Genomic DNA, 22,153 nt, shown 5'->3' with positions numbered 1-22,153 from the left:
CATTACCTCCACAGAGATTTGGGGTGAGTATGCAGCATCCCTGTACACAGCACCAGGACAGCCGCCCCTGCCAGACCCATCGGAGCCATGCCCAGAGACGTGTGCTTTCTTTACTGCTGAGATGGTAAGGAAAGCTATTGACAGGATGAGGACTGGGAGAGCATATGATCATGATGGTTTGGTAGCAGAGCACTTTATTCATGCCAGAGATATGCTTGCAGAGCTTATTGCTATGATGTTTAACCGAGCCATGTGTGAGGGTTTTCCTGAGACTTGGAATATGTCCACGATTGTGCCTATCTTCAAGTCAGGGGATCCCATGCTTCCTGGGAATTATCGTACCATCATGATTGGTCACACATTGGCTAGATTATATGCATCTATTCTTGAGCAGGAGTTGAGTAGATGGGCAGAGAGAGAGGGCATACGTGCATCAGGGCAGGCAGGGTTCAGGAGAGGTTTCTCCACTCTTGACCATATCTTGACACTCAGAGCTATTATTGAGGAGGGCAGATTATATGGCAGGAGGATTTATTGTTGCTTTGTGGATTTCCGCAAAGCTTTTGACACGGTACCGAGAGCCAGACTGATGCGCAGACTACAGGAGATGGGAGTGCCCACAGAGCTGATTTGGGGAATCATGGCTTTATACAGGACAGTTGTGGGGCAGGTACGTACTACCCAGGGTATATCTGAGATGGTTCACTCCACTATTGGGGTGAAACAGGGCTGCCCCCTTTCCCCCACCTTATTTGGGATGTATGTGGATGAGGTTTCGGACTATGTAGAGCGGGAGGGTGACAGAGGAGCACAGCTAGCAGGGACATGGATTCCGCTGTTATTGTATGCTGATGATATTGTGCTGATCTCAGATTCTCCAGAGGGGATGCAGCGTCATTTGGATGCATTGCACATGTTTGCAGAGGACAGTGGATTGTCTGTTAACCTTGGTAAAACCAAGGTGATGGTGTTTAACACCACAGCACAGTGGGTTAGGAGGTCAATGCCCACCTTTACATATGGTCAGGAGACAGTGGAGTATACAGATGCATATACTTACCTTGGTGTGGTTTTTAGTGGCCCACTATTTTCCTTGAGGAGAGCAGCGGAAACCAGATTGACCAGAGCTTATGCAGCATTGGGGAGACTAGAGAGGATGTGTTCGCAGGTTCAGTTTCAGGAACCTCGAACAAAGCTGTGGCTCTTTGACACTTTGGTCACTTCAGCCATGCTGTATGGAGTGGAGATATGGGGACCCTCAGTGGATCACCACAGCCGAGCTGGTAGCACTGATGGATGGAGACGTATGGAGAGGTCCTTGGTTTCTATGATTTCCCGGATGATTAGGGCCAAGGCCTCCGTACCACATGATATTATCCGTGCAGAGATGGCTGCCCCCCCATTGGTAGTAGAGGCACTCACTCGATCAGTCTCCTTTATACATAGCACTTGGGCTCTCCCTAGAGACAGATATGCTCGCTTAGCCCTGGAGTCTTCACGACAGCTGGCATCACAGGGAGACGGATCATGTTGGTATGCACAGATGACAGCTTGGTTCCAACTGCATGGCTTTAGTATGGACAGGCTACCTCCATTTCAGTACTCCCTGGATGCACCCTCCCTCTCTCTCACACGGGCAGAGATTACCAGACTTATCAGGCAAGACTTGACTCAGCTGGACACTAGGAGGACATGGATACAGCCGACACACGAGCTTGGTACGAAGATGGCTTTCTATAGAGATCATCTTCTCCAGCTCACGGAGGATGGGTTTGTGATTAGACCCAGCTACATGGATACTCATCTTTCTCATGGGGTACGGTGTGCTATTGGTCAGATGCGCACATCCTCACACCAGCTAGAGATTGAGACTGGCAGATTCAGAGGAGTACCAGCTGAGGCCAGGATTTGTCAGCTATGCCAGATGGAGCCAGAGACAGAGTTACATTACATATGTCACTGTCCAGTATATTATGAGATACGAGGCCGTTTTCACTGCCTGTTCAGAGAGGGCTTTGGACCACTTTCTAGAGTCATGAGATACCAGGATCAGAGATGCCTCGGATTGTACTTGCTGGAGCTGCGTAGACATAGAGAGGGTCTCCAGAGAGGGAGAGACACCTACAGAGGCAGATTACAGACTTCTTTCGACCAGAGATTGAGCAGTCAGGTCAGCAGGCATTGCAGCTAGCCCCAGAGTACAGCCGCACCAGAGGTACACTGATTGATCGGGCTATAGAGCTGGGGCGGTCCAGGCGCCCCAAGATGAGAGGCCCATCTCGACACCGGCGGAGACTACAACAGAGGATCAGGATCATACTAGCACGGCATGGGAGACGTCCAGTCAGAGTACTCACCATGGAGGACATTGAGGATATCCGCCATCGACCGATGAGAGACATCTTTGGATAGTGATGTGTATGATGCTTACCTTTGTTGCTGGAGTTTTCCTCCTAGATGTTATCCATTAGGCGTTCCTGGTACCGTACTTTTCCTCATAGTTGTTTCAGTTTCAGTTAGTTGTTTAGTTGTTTTTAGCTTTCCTTACACAGACATTGTATCAGATCCACCAATTGTTGTAACCTTTTTGGTCTCATAGGTCATTTTGGCCTTTTGAAGACGTTAATATATCATTTCATTTCATTTCATTTCTCTCTCTCTCTCTCTCTCTGCATAAATTGGATGCTGATAAGATGGGAACCTAGGCGTGCATGGATTGAATTCCCATTCAATGGGATGCATAGTCCATGAACTAAAAGATAGCAAGCCTTTTACCAGTAACTTATGTTTGTTCCTAAGGTAATGACTTCAAGCCATGCACATGTACATAGAATTATGATGTATCTAGTTTTCAGAATAAGCAAAAGGCATCTTCACCAATGTATGCAAAGAGTTGGCCATTGAACATGCATCAAGAAACAAAATTACCCATCTTACCAAAGCATTGTGAATTACGCTTAAATCTTCATCCTACGAGAATAAGTCTCTTGCTTTATCATTGGGGACATTTAATCTAAAAAACCCTCTCTGCGCACGGTGTTGGCTAACATGGGTGCAATAGGTATGAGTGAGCATATGTTGATAAGGAGTATGGTACTAGAAAACAATAAACAAGAAATTTACAAGCACATTTTTCCCAGAGGTGACATGTATCACTTCCCGTGATGGTAGAAATAAGCTCCTGATAAGATGCACTCTTGCTACACTAGAGATGGTGAAGTTTCAGGTTTCCCTCATGGTGAATCACATCAATAGATTCCAATATGACTCTCTCTCTCTCTCTCTCTCTCTCTCTCTCTCTCTCTCTCTCTCTCGCTCGCGTGCTAGCTAACAGTTTACACATCAAGGGCTCCCAATCAAAGATCCCGCATTCAAGTTCCATCCCTTGCACTTTGATGTCGTTATATGGATCATGTAATTGGGGATGATTACAATGAAATGTGCAATCTCTATAAGGAGCTACCCCAGCCCCGCTCGCAGGCCCCTGGCCACTGTCATGTGTGCATAGATACACTAAGGCGATATTATATCATTTTTTTAGTGAAGCCCTTGAGGCATGCACATGTGCATGAGCATTGTGTACATGGACACGAGCACACATGCATGCACATACGTGTTGTGGATTAAACTCGTGTTGCAAGGAGTAGGAGACGGTATTATGGAGGCAATGCTTGTTAGACTTAGCATTTTACAATTTCACACAAAAGAATCAATGTTAACGAACAACAGGCTTAAACGGAGCAGGTAACATATTAACAAGGTAATGAGTATATTCAGATGATAAACGTTAGTGTTGTATATTGAGATTTTTATTAGTGTTGTATTAATTAATGCCCGCTATGCGCGGGCATTATGTCCTCTCTCTACGTAGTGCACCCTTTCTCTCTGTCTCTCTTCTTCGCTCAAGGTCTATGCCCTCCCAATGTCTGTGTGTGTCTCTCCCTGATATGCTTGCAGAGAGAGGCAACCTCTCTTTGTCTATTGTATAAAAAGCACGAGGGACAACCATCGCCCCCCTCTCTCTCTCTCTCTCTCTCTTCAAGTTTGCTCGCATTAGGCACACGACCTTCCTTCATTGCCTCTGTCTTTCCAAGCAACCATCACCCCTCTCTTTCTCTCTTCAAGTCTACTCGCATGAGGCAAACAACCTTCCCTGTGAGGCAATCATCGCCTCTGTCTTTCCAATAGCGCAAGCAACCCCCATCTTATTGCGTCTCTCGCTTTGCTGCACTATACGTTAAGGTGCCTGATGAAGGGAGGAGCCTTTAATGTTTATCATTAAGGTAATATTAATTAATACCCGCTATGCCTTTTAACATTCCCAAAACTTTGTACGTTTTGGATATAGCATCCGAATTGAGTCCCTTCTTGTTCTTTGAAACATGTTTGGAATACGGAATCCACACTTTGACTCAACACTTTCAATTGAATCTTTCTTTTCTTGGCTCATTGCTATGCGCAGGCATTAATTAATACATAGCGAGCATTAATTCGTTCGGGGACAGTACGGACAGCACATTGTTCATTGTATGGAGTCGTGGACCAGTTCTACATGGCCACATCAGATGCCTATTTATAGGCCAGGTCACGTCATTTACAGGCAGATATGAGTTAGGGTTTGCAATGCAATTCTCCAAGCAGCAGACATAGCACCAAGACCTCCAGTGCTCCAGTTGGAGGCCGGCGGCGTTGTAGGAGTCTTGCACACCATACAGACTACAGATTTGAATTTGAATGTGTCCATCGTTGTATATAATCAATTTCATACTACACAATAGATTAGGTCTATCTTGCCTTGCTTGTTGTGTACTCTTAGTTCATGTAATTATGCATGTGATTAGCCTAAATCTGTGTCCTTAATTAGTGTAAATGAAGTTCAACTTCCAGAGTCATATTGAAGGCATGTCTCCACTTAATTGTGAGCATGCTTTAGGCTGGAATCAAAGAAGCGTGAGAAATGCATGCTTTAATGCCAAGTGGCAGATAGCAGGCTTGGTCACTGCCTTGGTCTCACCGCCTGGATGGAGGTAGTGTCTAGCATGACAAGACGTAAGGCAAGATGCTGAGCAACCAACTTGTCTCCGTCCAAGATACGTTCATGAATATTGTGAAAATTTTCCCAAATGAAGATTTCACAAGACCCACCTTGTGTCATTTGAAGTAGACTCTGACACAAGCTCAAGCTGTGGAACAAAACCCTCGACTTTCAGTAGCTTGCTTAATAGTCTAAGCTTTTCATTACTCAGGTTCTCCTCCCAGTGACCTCCTGCGCATTACATTCATAATTGCATCTTCATAATTTCTCAGCTCTTGAACTTTCTCAGCATGCTACCACATGTTCGTGTCTCCGTAGATATTTGACATCAGCATAAAACTAGAAGCATCATTGGGTGCCAACTCAACAATAACATCAAAGCATTTCTGTCCTACCTCAGCGTTACCATATGTTCTGCAGCCAGCAAGCAGAGAAGTCCACCCAGTTGTATTTGCAGAACTAGGCATACTGTAAAGTAAATCTTCAGCTTCCTTAAACAAACCAGCACGGCCAAGAAGATCAACTACGGAGTTATAGTGCTGAATACCAGGCACAATATTATGGTCTTCTGTCATTGATCTGAGACAGCAAAGACCTCTCTCCAATGATCCTGCATGACTGCAAGCAGCTAAAATACTGGTAAAGACAGCATCGTCAGGCCTCAGCCCTTCGCGTTTCATAGCCTCGAAACATTGCATGGAAAGCCTGCAATCACCATGCCATGCATGACCTGCAATCACGGCACTCCATGATACCACATCCCTATTCCCAAGTTTATCCAAGACTTTACTAGCCTCCTCTTGGCTTCCACATTTCGTGTACATATCAACAAGGGCATTCCCAACAGTGACATCCAATTCAAGTCCAATTTCAATTATCTGTTTGTGTACCTTCCTGGCATGTGCTATGATACCAATACTGCTACATGCTTTCAAAATGCACAAAAAAATTGGTCGATTTGGCATTGTAGTCTGAGATTGCATTCTCTCAAAAAGTTCAAGGGCAGGAAAACAATGCCCATGCTGGACATATCCTGCAATCATTGCACCCCACGTTACCACATCTCTATTTGAGTGAGCATCAAAAACAACCCGCGCTTCCTCTAAGCTCCCAAATCTGGCGTACATGTCAACAAGAGTGGTCCCAACAGCCCCATCTGTTTGAAATCCACTTTTAATAATGTATTCGTGTATAAGACTGCCCGGCTCTAAGGCGCCCATATGCAGGCATGCTTGCACGATGGTCACAAATATAGCTTCACTTGGCTCTATTCCATCATGTAGCATTTCTGCAAACATTTCTAGTGCAAGATCCCCATGCCCCATCTGGACATAGCCAGAAATCATGGCTCCCCATGACACTACATCTGGATCCAACAGTCTGTCAAAACAATTGCTGGCCTCTTCAAGGCTTCCATACTTGGCATACATGTCAACAATGGTGCTCCCAACAAGAATGCCGAGTTCAAATGCACCTTTGACAACTTGATCATGTATCTTTCGACCTTCTTCCATGGACCCAATACTTATACATGCTTTCAAGGTAGACACAAAAATTATTTCATTTGGCTTTACACGGTGCTGCATCCCCTCAAAAACCTCAAGAGCCAAAAGACCGTGTCCATACTCCGCACATCCATCAATGACCGCACCCCATGATATAACATCTGGATTGGGCAATTTGTCAAAAATTGTTTGTGCATCCTGTAGGCTACCACACTTTGCATACATGTTAATGAGTGAATTCCCCAGGGCAGTATCAGACCTAAGGCCACTTTTGATTATAAGATGATGTACTAACCTTCCCTGCTGTAAATTCTGTGTACTGCCACATGATTTTAGAACCCCCGAGTATGTGATCTTGTCTGGTTTTATGCCCTTCTGTCGCATTTTTTCAAAGAGAACCAAAGCTGATACATCATTTCCATGCTGCGCATATCCTACAATCATCGCATTCCATGTGACAACATTCAGACTTGCCATCTCATCAAACACCCTCCGAGCATCTTCTAGGTTCTCACATTTTGCATACATGTCAACCAAAGCAGTTCCAACAACTACATCTGATTCTAATCCTGCTCTAATAATCTCTTCATGTATCTGTCTGCCATTGCATAATGCTCTTTGTCCACTGCTTGCTTTCAAGGCACATGAAAAAATGACATTATTCGGCTTCACACCATGAGAATGCATCTTTTCAAAAAGCTCCAACACAATAAGTCCATGTCCATGATGCGCGTATCCTGCAATCATTGCAGCCCATGACACCACATTTTGAGCTGACAATCCATCAAACACTTTGCATGCCTCATCTAAACTTGCACACTTAGCGTACATATCAATTATGGTGTTAGCCATTGCCACATCTAACTCTAAACCCTCTTGAATGATTTGATTGTGTGTTTGTCTGCCCTGCCTCACTGCACCTAGCTTGCCACAAGCATTCAAAACACATAGGAATGTGCAATTATCCGGCTTCAACCTGTCACCCTGCAGTTTGTCAAACAATTCAAGTGTCTTGTTGCCATCCCCAAGCTTTGCATGTGCTGACATGATTGCATTATATGTAAATACACTAGGCTTGGAAGCTTCAAACACTTGATTTGCTTCTGAGAAACTCCCACATGCAGCATAGAGGCGTAGAAAGTGGTTGGAAAAAACGGCAACTGTATCAAGGCCTTTACTAACCATGATGGAATGCACCTTCTTTCCAGCTGCCAAATCTTTCTTTGTAATACACTGTTGCAAGAGGCGATACAGAATGTCCCTCGATACATGTATCCCTTGCTGGACCATAACATCAACCACTTGCATGGCTTCATTTGAACATCCATCTTTGCAAAGTTCGTACACATGTCGAAGCAATCTCTCAACCTCTCTTCATAAAGAAAAAACTCTCAGAGCCATCAACAAATCAGCTTTTCTTGAAAAACAATCATAATTGAAATCCCCCCTCACCTCCCCCTCTCTCTCTCTCTCTCTCTCTCTCTCTCTCTCTCTCTCACTCAAAGCTCATAAAAGACTCTCCAGGACAGATGGACCAAGACAGAGCTAGGCAGCCCCAGCGAGTGAGCTCCCCTGCCTCACCCGCGGCATATTGGTACCATGCACACTTGGAATACTCCATGCGAGAGCATATGTTACGTCCAGGAGAAGTGCACGCTAGCACAGGGTCAGGTTGGAGGTCGGACATGGGGCACCTAGTGGGGAGATATTCCTAATGTGGGAAGAGGCTTATAAGTGGAGGCATTGGATTAAAAGCTTATAAAAGCATGGGGGCTAATTATAAAGCCCAATGGCCTATAAAAGTGAGACTTTGGCTCATAAGTTATTACGATCAACGACCTTTGAAGCATTTGGGATGGCTACAATGAGTAAGTCAACAAGTGCTACCAGCAAAAGAAATCAGCTTCAAGGAAGAGGCACAATTTTACTCTCAAATGCAAGCAAATACATTTCTAATGGCAACGATCAAGCAATTTTCATGTCGTGATTCTTTCTTCTACAAAATTGCACCACTAGAAAATGGTCATTTAAGGTACATACATACTCTATATGATCAAAAAGGCTTAAAACATGGTACCATCAAGAAATCATCTGTAATAAAGTAGGAACTTTATTCAATAGGGTTAATAATGGGACAAGTCCATGTATAAAAGAGGAGACTTGGACCATGGTTGTAACTTTTGATGATCATTTTTTGCACAACATCCCCACCCTTGCGCGGTCTTCCCTTCGGCATAGTGAAGAAATGCAAGATGTTGGTAGAATGCCCAAATGATGTCGGAATTGGACAAAAGAAGGTTCTATGGGTAGGTAATGGTGTCTACTATCCTCCCAAATGAACACAGTAAGAATTAGGTGTGGGCAAGTACTCTCTGTTTTAGGGTTTGTGCGGGACAGCTGAAAGTAGTAATTTGGCTCTAAAACGCAAAATATATGTCGGAATTAGGATTTGGACGGCTCTATAGAAAGCTAACGGAAGATAGAACCTACCCCTAAAAGCATTTTGATTCAGTCAAAGTGAAAGTATATTCTGTTTGACTTTGACCAGAAAGTCAACATGACTCTTTTGACCGAGATTGTGATATCCGATTAAGGGGTTCTATGGCTCATTTGAAAACTCTCAAGGAGTAGAATAGAGTCGTGTAATCACTCGGACCTAATCCCAAAAACCCTAGGACTGAATTAGGGTTTTGTAAAATCCCAGAAATTCCCAAAATTCGGTCCCAAAGCTCAATCCGACTACAAATGATTGGTGTTTCTCCCCTTGGTAGTTGTGAATAACTCTTCAAGTGTATCCATGGGGTAAATCTCCAATCAATAAGCTTGTTTGGCTCCCTTGTTGGAAAAATTCCGCCAGAGTCTCCTTTGTAATTGGAACCAAATCTCAAATGAAAATGCAACTTCTCAAATCACAATGCAATACTCTTTGTATCCCACAATGTCATGAAAGATCATATGCACTCTTTGTCCATCAAAGCATTTGCAATATCCACACAATATGACGGAAAAGGGGCCCCATTGCCCAAATGCATCCACAAAGTCGATGGTGAGAATTGTTGAGGACGCGCGTTGAAGCTTGCCGATCTCCCGGCCAAGCTCTTCTCACCCCTTCACCGAGTTTTCCTCCAAGGTGAAGGTTGAGGCCATTTCTTCACACCGGTGTACCTAATCCCCCTTTGTACCGCTTTACCAAGCAATCACGGCACAAAGAGTTCAAGCCATTCTCCCCTTGGCCTCTCCAACCAATGCCAAGGTACCCTCACACATTGCTAGATTCTATAGAAACTTGAAGTGGTAGCAATGGTGAGTGTAGGTACAAAATGATGTGGATAATATCAAATGATAGAACAAGTTTGTTGGCTTACAAGTATTGAGCATGACTCATGCCCTTTTACAATTTAGAACTCATCAATAAAGCATGGACTCATGCCTCAATCCATCATCCAAAAGCTCCAACACAAACCAACAATTCACAATGCCCTCACCATGGCATTTGCATAAGCATTTGTTAACCACAATCAAGACATTTGCAATTGCATTCCAACAATCCCTTTCACATCATATTGACAAATGCATGCTTCCAAAACTTATGCTCTCTTATGCCCATGTGTAAAACATAGCATTGGCATGGCTATGTATAGCATCCATAGTGTCCATATGGCATCAAGATGAGCATGAGGGACTCCAAAACATTGCATAAGCTTGCCATTCCATCAATGGCATGCCAAATGAGACATAATGAAGAAAATCCCCCAAAATGTGATCTATGAATTGGCCAAGCTCATGTGGAATCAATTCCTTTCACCATTGCCATTAATAATGCATGGAGAAGCAATATTGGCATGTGAATGGTCAAGCTTTAATGCTGTAATTTCTGGACAGCTTTGGGAAGGTCTACTATTGGGCCTATTTTTTTACTCCAACAAGCTTCATGGCGTATCCTAATGAAAGATTATGATGTGGGCTACATATGGCTGAGTGTACATATCATTTTCAGCCCAATATATGGAGTCTAAATGAAGGATTTTCAAGGGTCTTCATCGACTAGAAGGGCTGTCATAACAGTCCCACTCATACACTTTGGGCTTGAAGCTTTGTGGACTTGTATACATCCGGATTTTCATTGTATATGTGCTTTGGATGTACTTGAGAACTCTTAACAACTTCCCATTGATTACATTAGAGTCTCATACTTTGAGATTGTACATGTTATTGATTTTGAGGACAAAATCTTTGGGAAGGGATGGTTTGTAATAAAGTAGGAACTTTATTCAATAGGGTTAATAATGGGACAAGTCCATGTATAAAAGAGGGGACTTGGACCATGGTTGTAACTTTTGATGATCATTTTTAGAAATGGAAATTTATGTTTCTTGGAGCTCATGGCTTCTCTCTTGGCTTGTGGAAGGCTATTTCCATTCTCTTGGTGAGAGACTAAACACACTTAGGCATCATGTTTACATGGTGATTACTCATAATTTTCATGCATTACATCCCTTCATTCCAATAAAGTAGGAACTTTATTACATCATCTGTCGTGTGCAACCTCATTAAAATCACAATCACAATTGCCACATCAACAAAAGTTACACCATTCAAAGCTCAACAAATAGTTAAAGCATGCTGTCAACAATAAAGCATAAGTATCAAGGAGTGCAAATCATCGTCAACATCACCAAAAACATCAACTTTGATCATCATGATTTTGTAGTCACGCCACACAGGAATCACACTATAATTTGAAATCACGAACCGTGATTAATAATCATGCCAACAAAGAATCACCCTCTCAGTCATTTGCACTTACAAGGATGTTGCACATGCTATGCACATCATCATCACATGAAAAACCATAAGGCTAAGCCGCTGTGATTTTCAACATTGTGATTCGTGCCATGTCATAAAAAATCACGTGCCATGTCATCAAAAATCACGGTTGCCAACATGTGTCCAAATGGAAGCAAATCATGGCACTTGCTTTCATATTGCACTCCACATGCATATTCTGCAATCATTTGTTGTGTTGCATTAATTCTCATGACCGTGATTTTTCTAAAAATCACACCCGGATCATGCCAACAAATCTTCATCAAAATGTCCAAGTGCATCATGTTTTGGCATTCTCTCATCATGTCTAAACTACTAAAGTCATCTCTTCTCAATAGACATGAATTATTATCACCGGTGATTCTTCCAAAATTCATGCCTATGATTCTTATCTCTGCATAATCACACTCACTTGGCTATCTCCACTTCCATTAGAACCATCTCTAACATGTGTTTTCCCTTGACCTAAATGCATCATCTAGTATAAACACGTGCTTTTTATCACCATGATTCTTCAACAATCACGGCCATGATTTCTAACACCTACAAAATTAGGTAGGCTGAAACTCACTCAAATGTGCAACAATATGGCCACATTGTTTTCTCATTATATTTCCAATCCAAGAAACCATTCTTCTGCACTTTTATGAAGTTTCACCACCATGATTCTCAGAATCACGCCTATGGTTCATTCATAAAGAATAATAGTCTTCAACTAGCCAATCATCATCCTTGTCTACTGCAAAATCAAATGAAGCAGCTGCTATTATTGGGTACACTTTACTCACCCACTAGTGGAAACCTCGTCATCGACACCTTCTAGGTACATCTTTGGATGGGGGGACCATGGTGGGTGCATGCTTGACCCATGGTATGGCCCATCACTTGGATGGGGGGACCATGGTGGGTGCATGCTTGACCCATGGTATGACCCATCACTTGGAATTTCTTAAATTTCAGCCTCACCAATAGTAGCCCAATGATATTGTCCAAATGGCCTTTTTACAACAAATGGCTCCACAACCTCACAAGTCGACTAAATCCTTTCAGTCCTCTCCAAATATTTTGACTGCAATAGCTCCAACAAACATTTAAGGACTCACCCTTTTGTACTTCATGGTATATCAATTTGACCAATGGTCAAAAGGACCTAATTTTTCTTAATGGATGAAAAAGCACATGGGAAGTAAAAGCAGGTTCGGTCACTATAAAATCCTCTAACACTTTGCTAAGCGACACATTAAACCACAAAGATGTACTCATAGGGATTTCTTATCAATGCTCCTCCGGACCTCTACCTCTCTTCCTCCATTGCTAATAGCCATAGAATCCTTGCTAACCTCAATAAATATTGTAACCTTGCATGTGATTGTGCAACCAAATAAATAAATAAACAAAAAAGTGAGAGAGAAGCAATCACATTCAATGGCCCCCACCCTAATTAGGATCACATCTGGTATTAACATTTTCCTTTCCTAACTACCTTCTTCATCCCTTTTCGGAGGATCAAAGACATACACAACATCTACTTATCAGCACCAAGATCTACCCCTGGACAAAGTATTCAATCCGATTATAAGGACGCGATCGACGGGAAGGGCGAATGTTAACCCATTTTAGGGTTAACAAGGTTTGCCACACCCAATTATATGCCAAAGCATGAGTAATCTACATCAAATGTTGAGGATGGACACACCAAACTCATGTATAAACAAGCCATGAAGCAATGGTGTCCAAATCTCAAACTTGGACGGGCGCCCTCAAAGGTCTGATGGATAATTAGTGATGTTCCCGATCTCCAAGAGCATGGGGTAGTGAGCTAGGATGTGCTCCCGAGTGTTTTAATGCATTACGAGATGAAGCAATATACAAGCAATAGGCCAAATAGAAACTTTGGGCGATGCATGCCCAGCCATAGTTTTGTTAACCTTTGGCCTCCAGGAAGTCCTACTGTGAACAATCTTATACATGGGGAAAAAAAACCCTACCAACACAACGTAAAAAGTGGTACTTTGATTCAAATGCAGAATTGTCAGCTATTGTTGGTCCATCTGATGCAATGGAAGAGGCTAATTGGTCTCATGATGATTGTGCCTTAGTCACTACATCTCCATTGCATGATGGTGCTCTACTAGACATTGATTATGGTCATGATTCATACTCTGATTATTATGCTTTATAGTAATTGTCAACCGAGCTTTCTCTATGGCTGTTGCATTTGAGGGGGGCACATGTCGTGTATTTCTATTGGTGATGTCCTTGGTCACTTATGCATTTGACCTCTCCATTGTGCTATGTCTTGGAGACATACCTTTTGTGTAGTGTTGTTTACTTGCTGAGATGTATTACTCTCTTTTCTAGATTCTTGTTCAAGTTACATGCTAAAGGTATATGGCAACATTTGGCTTCTCTCTATAATAGGGTATCGCCCATGAAGAAGATTTCCTTGGAAGTACAGATGCGGGTTATGAATCCTGCAAAGTCATCGATGATGCGGGAGCACATTAACAAGCTGCAGGCTCTTCAGGAAGGAAGTTCTTCAGGCTAGGGGAAAGAGATATCATCGGAGGATATGGCCATCACGTTGCTGTCGCATTTTCCCTCTGAATACTCAGCTTTCTACTCTTGTTTGATTACCAGTAGGGCAGGCTCAGCACCATCACATGGGAGGAGCTTGTGCCCATGGTCTTGGACCAGGAGGAAAGATTCACAAACCCTCCGCAGGGCGGAGGTTCGGAGGCCTTAACTGGCCAACGATCGAAAGGCCGTAACAATAAGGGAAAATGGAAGGCTTCACCACAAAAGTCTTTTGAGAAGAAGTCCGACCGCGAGAAACTCAAGGTAGAGAGGACCTGTAATGATTGTGGTGAGAAAGGCCACTATTGGAGGCAGTGTCCCAAACGGAGCACTGAGAAGGGTGGAGAATCCTCAGCAGCAACCGTGAAGACTCCAGCTTTTGTGCACCTGGAAGTGATGGACCCCCTTTGTAGCTTGTTTGCATGGATGCTAATGGTGTCAGAATGTTACATTGTCTTTAGCTTGGTTGCCTTGTCACTATGCATAATTCAAGGGTTTCTATACATCAATTTGAGTGGGATTACACATCTCTTTTATTTTGCCACACCACCATGCATGGTGTTAGTGAGAGATTGCCTTATACTCTTATTGTAATGACTGGATGTATGCTTTTCTGCCCCCACTTGCTAGATTCTTTCATTTGGGATTACTATCTCCCTTTATTTTTAGCATTTTCAGCCCACTTACAAAGCTGAAAATTTATTATATCATCCCATTTCCATTGCTTATTATCACCTTGTCGGCTTGACCATTGACTAAGGTTCCTTTGTTGATGCATTAGCATTTAGTGGACCTTGACAGCTTATGCATTGATGTTGGAAATTGTGCCTCAGCACGTTGTCCACAGTGCTTACATCTTCATGCCATTATTTGGTATCAATGTTGAATTCGTTGAGCCTCCTTTGGCTCCAAATCAGCCTTCTGCTGCTGCTGCTGTGCTGATAATCAGCCAATTGTCACGTGCATCCCGCACTTGGATGTCACGTAGACATTCTGTACAGAAGGTGCAGGACCTGGGATGGTGAACTGGTCCCATGTGAGCCCAGTCCGGGACGAGTCAGCCAGGGATCCATCTCAGTCGTCCGAGGTCAGGTGTGCATTGTCCTGCACATGAGTCCAAGGTCAGGTGTGCATTGTCCTGCACATGAGGCAGTGCCAGTCCGCGCTGTGAGTCTCCCTCTGGAATGATGTCAGATGTGCTGTGTATCTGGTTTGCAACTGGATGCCAGGCCTCTGTAGGCATGTAGTTTGCATGTAGAGATGGGGCCAGCCCATAGGGCTACCCCAGTGTAGGTGTTTGCATTGGCATAATTAGTATGGGCATGGGGGAGGCATAGAACCACTCCCAAGGGGCCAGGAGGGCCCAAGACTATGCCCACCAGCCAAGGCAAGGGCTGGAGGGGCAGTCGGCCAGCTCCAGACCCTCTGGACAGGCAGCCGACAGAGGGTATAAGCCCTGGACAGAAGGCGGCCAGGTGTGGGGGGCAGTCCCACACCTATGCGTTGAATGCCCAGCAGCCAGGAGGCTGTCCAGGGGTCATGCGCAGGCTGGACAGGCTCCAAACAGGTGTGAAAAACACTTTATTAAAGTGTGAACACATTTAATTGCAAGACTCAGTCGTGGGTCTTCAGTAAACCAGCCGACTGCATGTTTTGGGGAAGTATAAAAGCCCAGCCCATAGTTTCATTAGAAGCATCTCACAATTCACCAAGAGCCTCAAGCATTCAAGGGCCAGGACAGCCAAGGGTTTGCTAAAGCTAAGGGGTGAAGGACTGAAGGTCAAGGGCAGGTTTTCCAGCCAAGAAAAGGTCAAGTACTTTGTATTTGTTTCAGTTTTACATCATTCTAATAAAGCAAATACACCATCCGTGGTGGGGGCCCTACAGAGGGTAATTGGGACCCAATACTGTGTCCTCTCCATCTTCCCCTTCTCTCTCTATTTTCTGCACATTGTCTTACAGTTTGTGCGTTAATTCCGTCGCGAAAAGAGTGCTGTTTTCTGAGTTTTGAAGTACCGATCCTTCTCCGAAGCTTCCGCACATTACAGTGGTATCAGAGCCTACTTCAAGGACGAAGATTCAGCAAAGAAAACCAGAAAATTTTTTCGCTCGTGTGGTTGGTTTTTAGACGCCGGTGGACTACCCTTTTCGGAGTGACTCCTGTCCCTCGAAGGACGGTTGGTTTTTAGCCTCCGGAAGCCTCCGGAAGTCTCCCACACAGATAGTGGATGGTCAGATTGCGTTCCGGAAAGGAACTGCATATTCCCGCTATGGCGAGCTTTGGCGACGAGAGAGAACCAGAACCATGGGACCAGAGTGCACCAGGCAGCCCAGCTAGGGCACCCGGCTTGAGTGTACAAGACATGTTCCAGCAGATGATGCGAGCAATCGCTGACCAGACAACCAAGTTGGATGAGCAGAAGGCGCGGATTTTGGCTCTGGAGGAGCGTTCTCGCTCTCCAGCGTCGCGTTTTCCATCTCCTCCTCCCTCTCCTTCCGTACCTCAGATACCAGATCCTCGTCACAGGGACCCTCTCGAGGGGTCACAGCCGCAGTCAAGCTCCCTGCTTGAGATGCAGATACGGGCATTGGAGATTCGACAACGAGAAGACGAAGCCATGCGACGAGTGGAACACGAGCGTTACCTCCGAGCTTTGGACGCCAGATTGACACCGGCGGCGCCCTCGAATCATTTTCCCGAGAAAATGAACTTCAGTAAGTATAATGGTAAACTCGATCCCACTACTCTGTATTCATGGTTACATCAATTTGAAGCTTACTTTGCCGCAGTTAGGAAAACAGATATTGACAAAGTGATCTTAGCCAGTTGGTATTTGGAAGGTGAGGCCATTCCTTGGTGGACTCAGTGGGCTCATGCCCACACCAGATCAGGTATGGCAGCTTATGGGTGGGACGAGTTCGTCCGTGACCTTAAGTAGCGGTTTTTACCGCCCCACTACCTTGAGCGACTCGAAGACGAGTTCAGGGGTGCGCGTCAGAATGCGCAACCAGTCCTTCAGTTTGCCAATAGAATTTCGACCTTGTGTCTACAATTAGGCTTATCTGATGCGGACAAGAAAGGGCAGTTTTTGTATGGCCTGGACACGCAAATCCAATGGGAGGTGCGTATGTTTAGGCCAGCCACCTTTGAGGACGCACTCTCGCTTGCGCAGAGTGCAGAAATGAAACACAATGGTGGCAAGCCCAAGACTTCCCAGCCGGCTTCTCCCAAGGCTAACACCTCGGGGGGCAAAAGCCAGAACCAGACGGGGTCTTCCCCAGGACAGAACCCAGGAGCCTCTGGCTCCAAGAACTCGAACAATGCGTCTAAGCTTACTCCAGACCAGAAAGCGGAGGCAGGCAAGACAGGTGGCAAGTTGAGTGCTGAGGAGCTTGCTCAGTACAGGAAGGAGGGTAGATGTTACTTTTGTCACACAAAAGGACATACTTCTCGGGATTGTCCGAAGAAACCTCCAAAGGCCGCCGCCGCCTCCACAGCTTCCGTGGTGAGCACAGCTCCCACACAGACCCCAGCGGCTACCCCTAGTTCTTCAACCCCCGGTGCTTCAGTTGGAGCAATTATTAGCCGGGAGCTCGAAGATAAGCAGAAGGGCGCCCATGACCAGGAGTATGAGCGCAACGAATTGCTCAAGTCCTTTGGCTACATAGGTGGCCAGAGAGTCGTTGTCTTGTTTGACAGCGGCAGCACGGAGGATGTGATCACGGAAGAGGCCGCTAGGCGTGCCCGCTTCGAGCTCACTCCGGTGGACAAACAAGTTGAGGGATTTAGCACAGGTATGACAACGAGCGTCAAGTATGAAGCTCTAGGTGCTAAGTTAGTAATTCAGGGCATAGAGTTTGTGCGTGACTTTATGGTTGCCTCTCTTGTAGGAGCAGACATAATTTTGGGTATCCAGTGGTTTCACAAGTTCCTTCCTGATGTCAAGTGGGACAAGCACACGTTCCAGATCGATCGGAATGTGTCAAACACCCCTGTGACCATTAAGTGTGAGCCAGGTATTCCAAACTTTCCGCTCATAAGCCACTTGCAGGCTAAGCGAGCAGTCAGGAAAGGCGCACAGTGTGCGATGATTTACGTCCAGACAGCCCAGACGGTGGCCAGTGCTTCCGAGAAGTACTCGGTTCTCCATGAAAAGTTCCAGAAGATTTTTCTTCGGGACAGTCTCCCTCCCCAGCTTCCCCCGTCCAGACCGGAGGATCACAAGATTGATCTCCTCCCAGGCTCGGAACCCCCGAGCAAGTTTCCGTATCGCCTTTCTAAGGCAATGGAATCGGAGTTGGACCGCCAACTCCAAGAATTGTTGCAAGCTGGCTTCATTCGCCCCAGCGTGTCGCCGTTTGCAGCACCGATCTTATTTGTCAAGAAGAAAGATGGGTCTTCTCGGTTGTGTGTCGATTATCGTGCACTCAACAAGCTGACTATCAAGAGCAGATTCCCGATGCCTCGAATTGACTATATTCTCGAGAGGCTGAATGGAGCTAAGGTGTTCTCTAAATTGGATTTAAAGAGTGGGTACCACCAGGTTCGGATTGTTGAGGGGGACATCCCCAAGACAGCTTTCCGTACAGAACGGGCCCACTATGAATTTGTAGTCATGCCATTTGGTTTGACGAACGCCCCAGCTACATTTAACCGCATGATGATGCGTATTTTCCGGGAGTTGATTGGAGTGTGTGTGTTCATATTTTTGGACGACATACTCATATTTTCAGCTACAGTTGAGCAGCATGACATTGATGTGGAGAAAGTCCTTAGGTTGCTGGAAAGCAACGAGCTCTATGTCAATGAAAAGAAGTCAGAATTTTATCTGTTCCAGGTGCATTACTTGGGATATATAATCAGTGCCGAAGGCATTCGACTTGATCCGGCTAAAGTGGCCGAGATTGTTAACTGGGAAGTACCTCAGACTGCTTATGACATTAGATCATTTGTGGGTATATGCCAGGCATATTCCACCCACATTGATAAGTTTTCTGATCTCTCGGCAGACCTCACCGATCTGCTAAAGGGAGTGAAAACAAGGAGGCAAAAGATTCGAATGACTCCACGAGCGTTGGAGGCATTCCAGAACCTCAAGGTGGCTTTGTCAGAAGCGCCTTGTCTAGCCCTTGCCTCGTGGGACGAACCATTTCAGGTGATCACCGATGCGAGTAACATCGCAATTGGCGGTGTATTGCAACAGAATGGTCATCCAGTAGCTTACATGTCTCGTAAGTTACTGCCCGCCGAAAAGAATTACTCAGTCTACGATCGTGAACTCCTAGCAGTCATTCAGGCCTTGAAACATTGGAAACATTTCTTGTATGGCCGTGACTTCGAGGTTCGCACTGACCATCAGGCATTGCGCTGGATTCAGACGATGCCCAGTGCACAGTGGAGTGATCGACAGCACCGCTGGAGTCAGATATTCCAGCAGTTTGGTGGCATGATTGAGTACCTTCCAGGAAAGGCCAATCCAGTGGCCGATGCTTTGAGCAGGAAGGGACAAGTAGCTGCGATTCAGACCACTAGACTAGACCTTGTTGGTACAGGACTAGAAGACATGAAGCACACGTACGCGGATTCCGAGGAATTCGGTACACAGTGGGAACAGGCATTGGATGCCACAGGACCATGCCATTTTCTGATACGCGATGGTTGGCTTTACTACAAAGGCCGACTGTGTGTCATGAAATCATTCCGGGCAGCCCTTCTCCATGATGCCCATGACGCCATTACAGGTGGTCATAGGGGCATGAATTCGACTCTGGAGAAGTTAGAACGGCAATACTATTGGCCAAAGATGAGGCGTGATGTGTTTACTTATGTACAACGCTGTGACATTTGTCAAAAGGTGAAAGCTTCTCGTGGAAAGAAGATAGGGTTGTTACAGCCTTTGCCAATTCCTGAGGGTCCTTTCCAAGACATTTCGATGGACTTTGTCACAAATCTGCCTCCCAGTCCGAGTAAGCGTAATACACAGTGTTTGACTATTGTTGACAGGTTCAGCAAATTTGTGATGCTTATTCCTTGCAGGGCCAATGTGACCGCCGAGGATGTTGCCCAGCTATTCATTCGGCATTGGTACCCGATTGGTGGGATTCCTAGGACCATAGTGTCAGACCGAGATGCCAAGTTTACCAGTCATTTTTGGAGGGCATTGTTTGATAATTTTGGTACTAAGTTGAATTTTTCCAGTGCATTCCACCCACAGACAGATGGCCAGACAGAGATATACAACCAGTTGGCCTTTGATGTGCTGAAGTGTTATGTCCACGATCAGCAAGGTAAGTGGGAATCGTTTTTGCCTTTAGTTCAAGCTGTTCTGAATGACTCTTTTTCTTCAGCTATTGGCAGGACTCCATATGAGGCAGCGTTTGGAAGGCCTTTCCAATCGTTGTTAACCAGGACGTCGTCTTCAGTACCGGAGGAGAACAGAGTGACGGAGTCTTACCAGGAGATACTAGAGTCCGTCAAAGACAGATTGGCTAAAGCGCAAGAGGCCTACACTCGACAGGCCAATAAAGACCGAAGGGACATGAAGTTTTCGGAAGGAGATTGGGTATATCTTCGGATTATGAAGCAAAGATTAAAGCAGGTGGGCAAGCGATGCCCAAAGTTGTCTTTCAGGAGCTTCGGACCATTCCCCATCCGGAAAAAGATTAATGAGGTGTCTATGCAGTTAAAGCTACCTCCGAGTTGGACTATGCACGATGTATTTCATGTCAGTTGGTTGAAGCCATATGCAGGTCCACCCCCTTCAGAGGTCAAAGACGAAGCGGAACCAGACATTATTGATGAAGCAGAGGTAATGGTTCCAGAACAGATCCTTCTGCACCGTTTCAAGCATGGCTCAGGCCGAAGACTACGACAGTTCCTCACGAAGTTTCAGGACCGAGGAACTCATGAAGCGGTATGGCTCGACAAAGAATTTTTCGAAGACTATCCGGCTTTATTGACGGATTATTTGGAGGCTATGCAGCTTCCGTCAAGTTAAGCAGAAGGGGATGTCACGTGCATCCCGCACTTGGATGTCACGTAGACATTCTGTACAGAAGGTGCAGGACCTGGGATGGTGAACTGGTCCCATGTGAGCCCAGTCCGGGACGAGTCAGCCAGGGATCCATCTCAGTCGTCCGAGGTCAGGTGTGCATTGTCCTGCACATGAGTCCAAGGTCAGGTGTGCATTGTCCTGCACATGAGGCAGTGCCAGTCCGCGCTGTGAGTCTCCCTCTGGAATGATGTCAGATGTGCTGTGTATCTGGTTTGCAACTGGATGCCAGGCCTCTGTAGGCATGTAGTTTGCATGTAGAGATGGGGCCAGCCCATAGGGCTACCCCAGTGTAGGTGTTTGCATTGGCATAATTAGTATGGGCATGGGGGAGGCATAGAACCACTCCCAAGGGGCCAGGAGGGCCCAAGACTATGCCCACCAGCCAAGGCAAGGGCTGGAGGGGCAGTCGGCCAGCTCCAGACCCTCTGGACAGGCAGCCGACAGAGGGTATAAGCCCTGGACAGAAGGCGGCCAGGTGTGGGGGGCAGTCCCACACCTATGCGTTGAATGCCCAGCAGCCAGGAGGCTGTCCAGGGGTCATGCGCAGGCTGGACAGGCTCCAAACAGGTGTGAAAAACACTTTATTAAAGTGTGAACACATTTAATTGCAAGACTCAGTCGTGGGTCTTCAGTAAACCAGCCGACTGCATGTTTTGGGGAAGTATAAAAGCCCAGCCCATAGTTTCATTAGAAGCATCTCACAATTCACCAAGAGCCTCAAGCATTCAAGGGCCAGGACAGCCAAGGGTTTGCTAAAGCTAAGGGGTGAAGGACTGAAGGTCAAGGGCAGGTTTTCCAGCCAAGAAAAGGTCAAGTACTTTGTATTTGTTTCAGTTTTACATCATTCTAATAAAGCAAATACACCATCCGTGGTGGGGGCCCTACAGAGGGTAATTGGGACCCAATACTGTGTCCTCTCCATCTTCCCCTTCTCTCTCTATTTTCTGCACATTGTCTTACAGTTTGTGCGTTAATTCCGTCGCGAAAAGAGTGCTGTTTTCTGAGTTTTGAAGTACCGATCCTTCTCCGAAGCTTCCGCACATTACACCAATTCAGTAGCCCAATTTTCCCATATTGCTCTAGATAAGCCACACTTTGAATCAGGATGCATTAATTGAAGAGGATGTAGCCATTCGTTACTCACAGAGAGTTCC

At 45.5% G+C, this 22,153-nt stretch overlaps 1 protein-coding gene across 1 annotated transcript; it reads right to left on the bottom strand.

Annotated features, from left to right (window-relative positions):
- Window positions 1-4,673: 4,673 nt before the first annotated feature.
- LOC147631211 (pentatricopeptide repeat-containing protein At3g09040, mitochondrial-like) lies at window positions 4,674-7,980 on the bottom strand. Its single transcript, XM_086809552.1, has one exon. It carries the CDS (start codon window positions 7,846-7,848, stop codon window positions 5,329-5,331), a length of 2,520 nt encoding a protein of 839 aa, XP_086665678.1. The 5' UTR covers window positions 7,849-7,980; the 3' UTR covers window positions 4,674-5,328.
- Between the last annotated feature and the right edge of the window lie 14,173 nt (window positions 7,981-22,153).

The sequence above is a fragment of the Cibotium barometz genome, chromosome 15, assembly GCF_041138505.1.
Source record: "Cibotium barometz isolate CiBa-2024 chromosome 15, ASM4113850v1, whole genome shotgun sequence".
Classification (NCBI taxonomy): domain Eukaryota; kingdom Viridiplantae; phylum Streptophyta; class Polypodiopsida; order Cyatheales; family Cibotiaceae; genus Cibotium; species Cibotium barometz.
Note: the sequence above shows the minus strand (reverse complement) of the source record. Positions and strands in the feature narration are given on the sequence as shown.

Bases quoted from the DNA above. Each gene is read 5' to 3' on its own strand.
- LOC147631211 (XM_086809552.1), bottom strand. From the start codon at position 7,848: ATGCAAGTGGTTGATGTTATGGTCCAGCAAGGGATACATGTATCGAGG.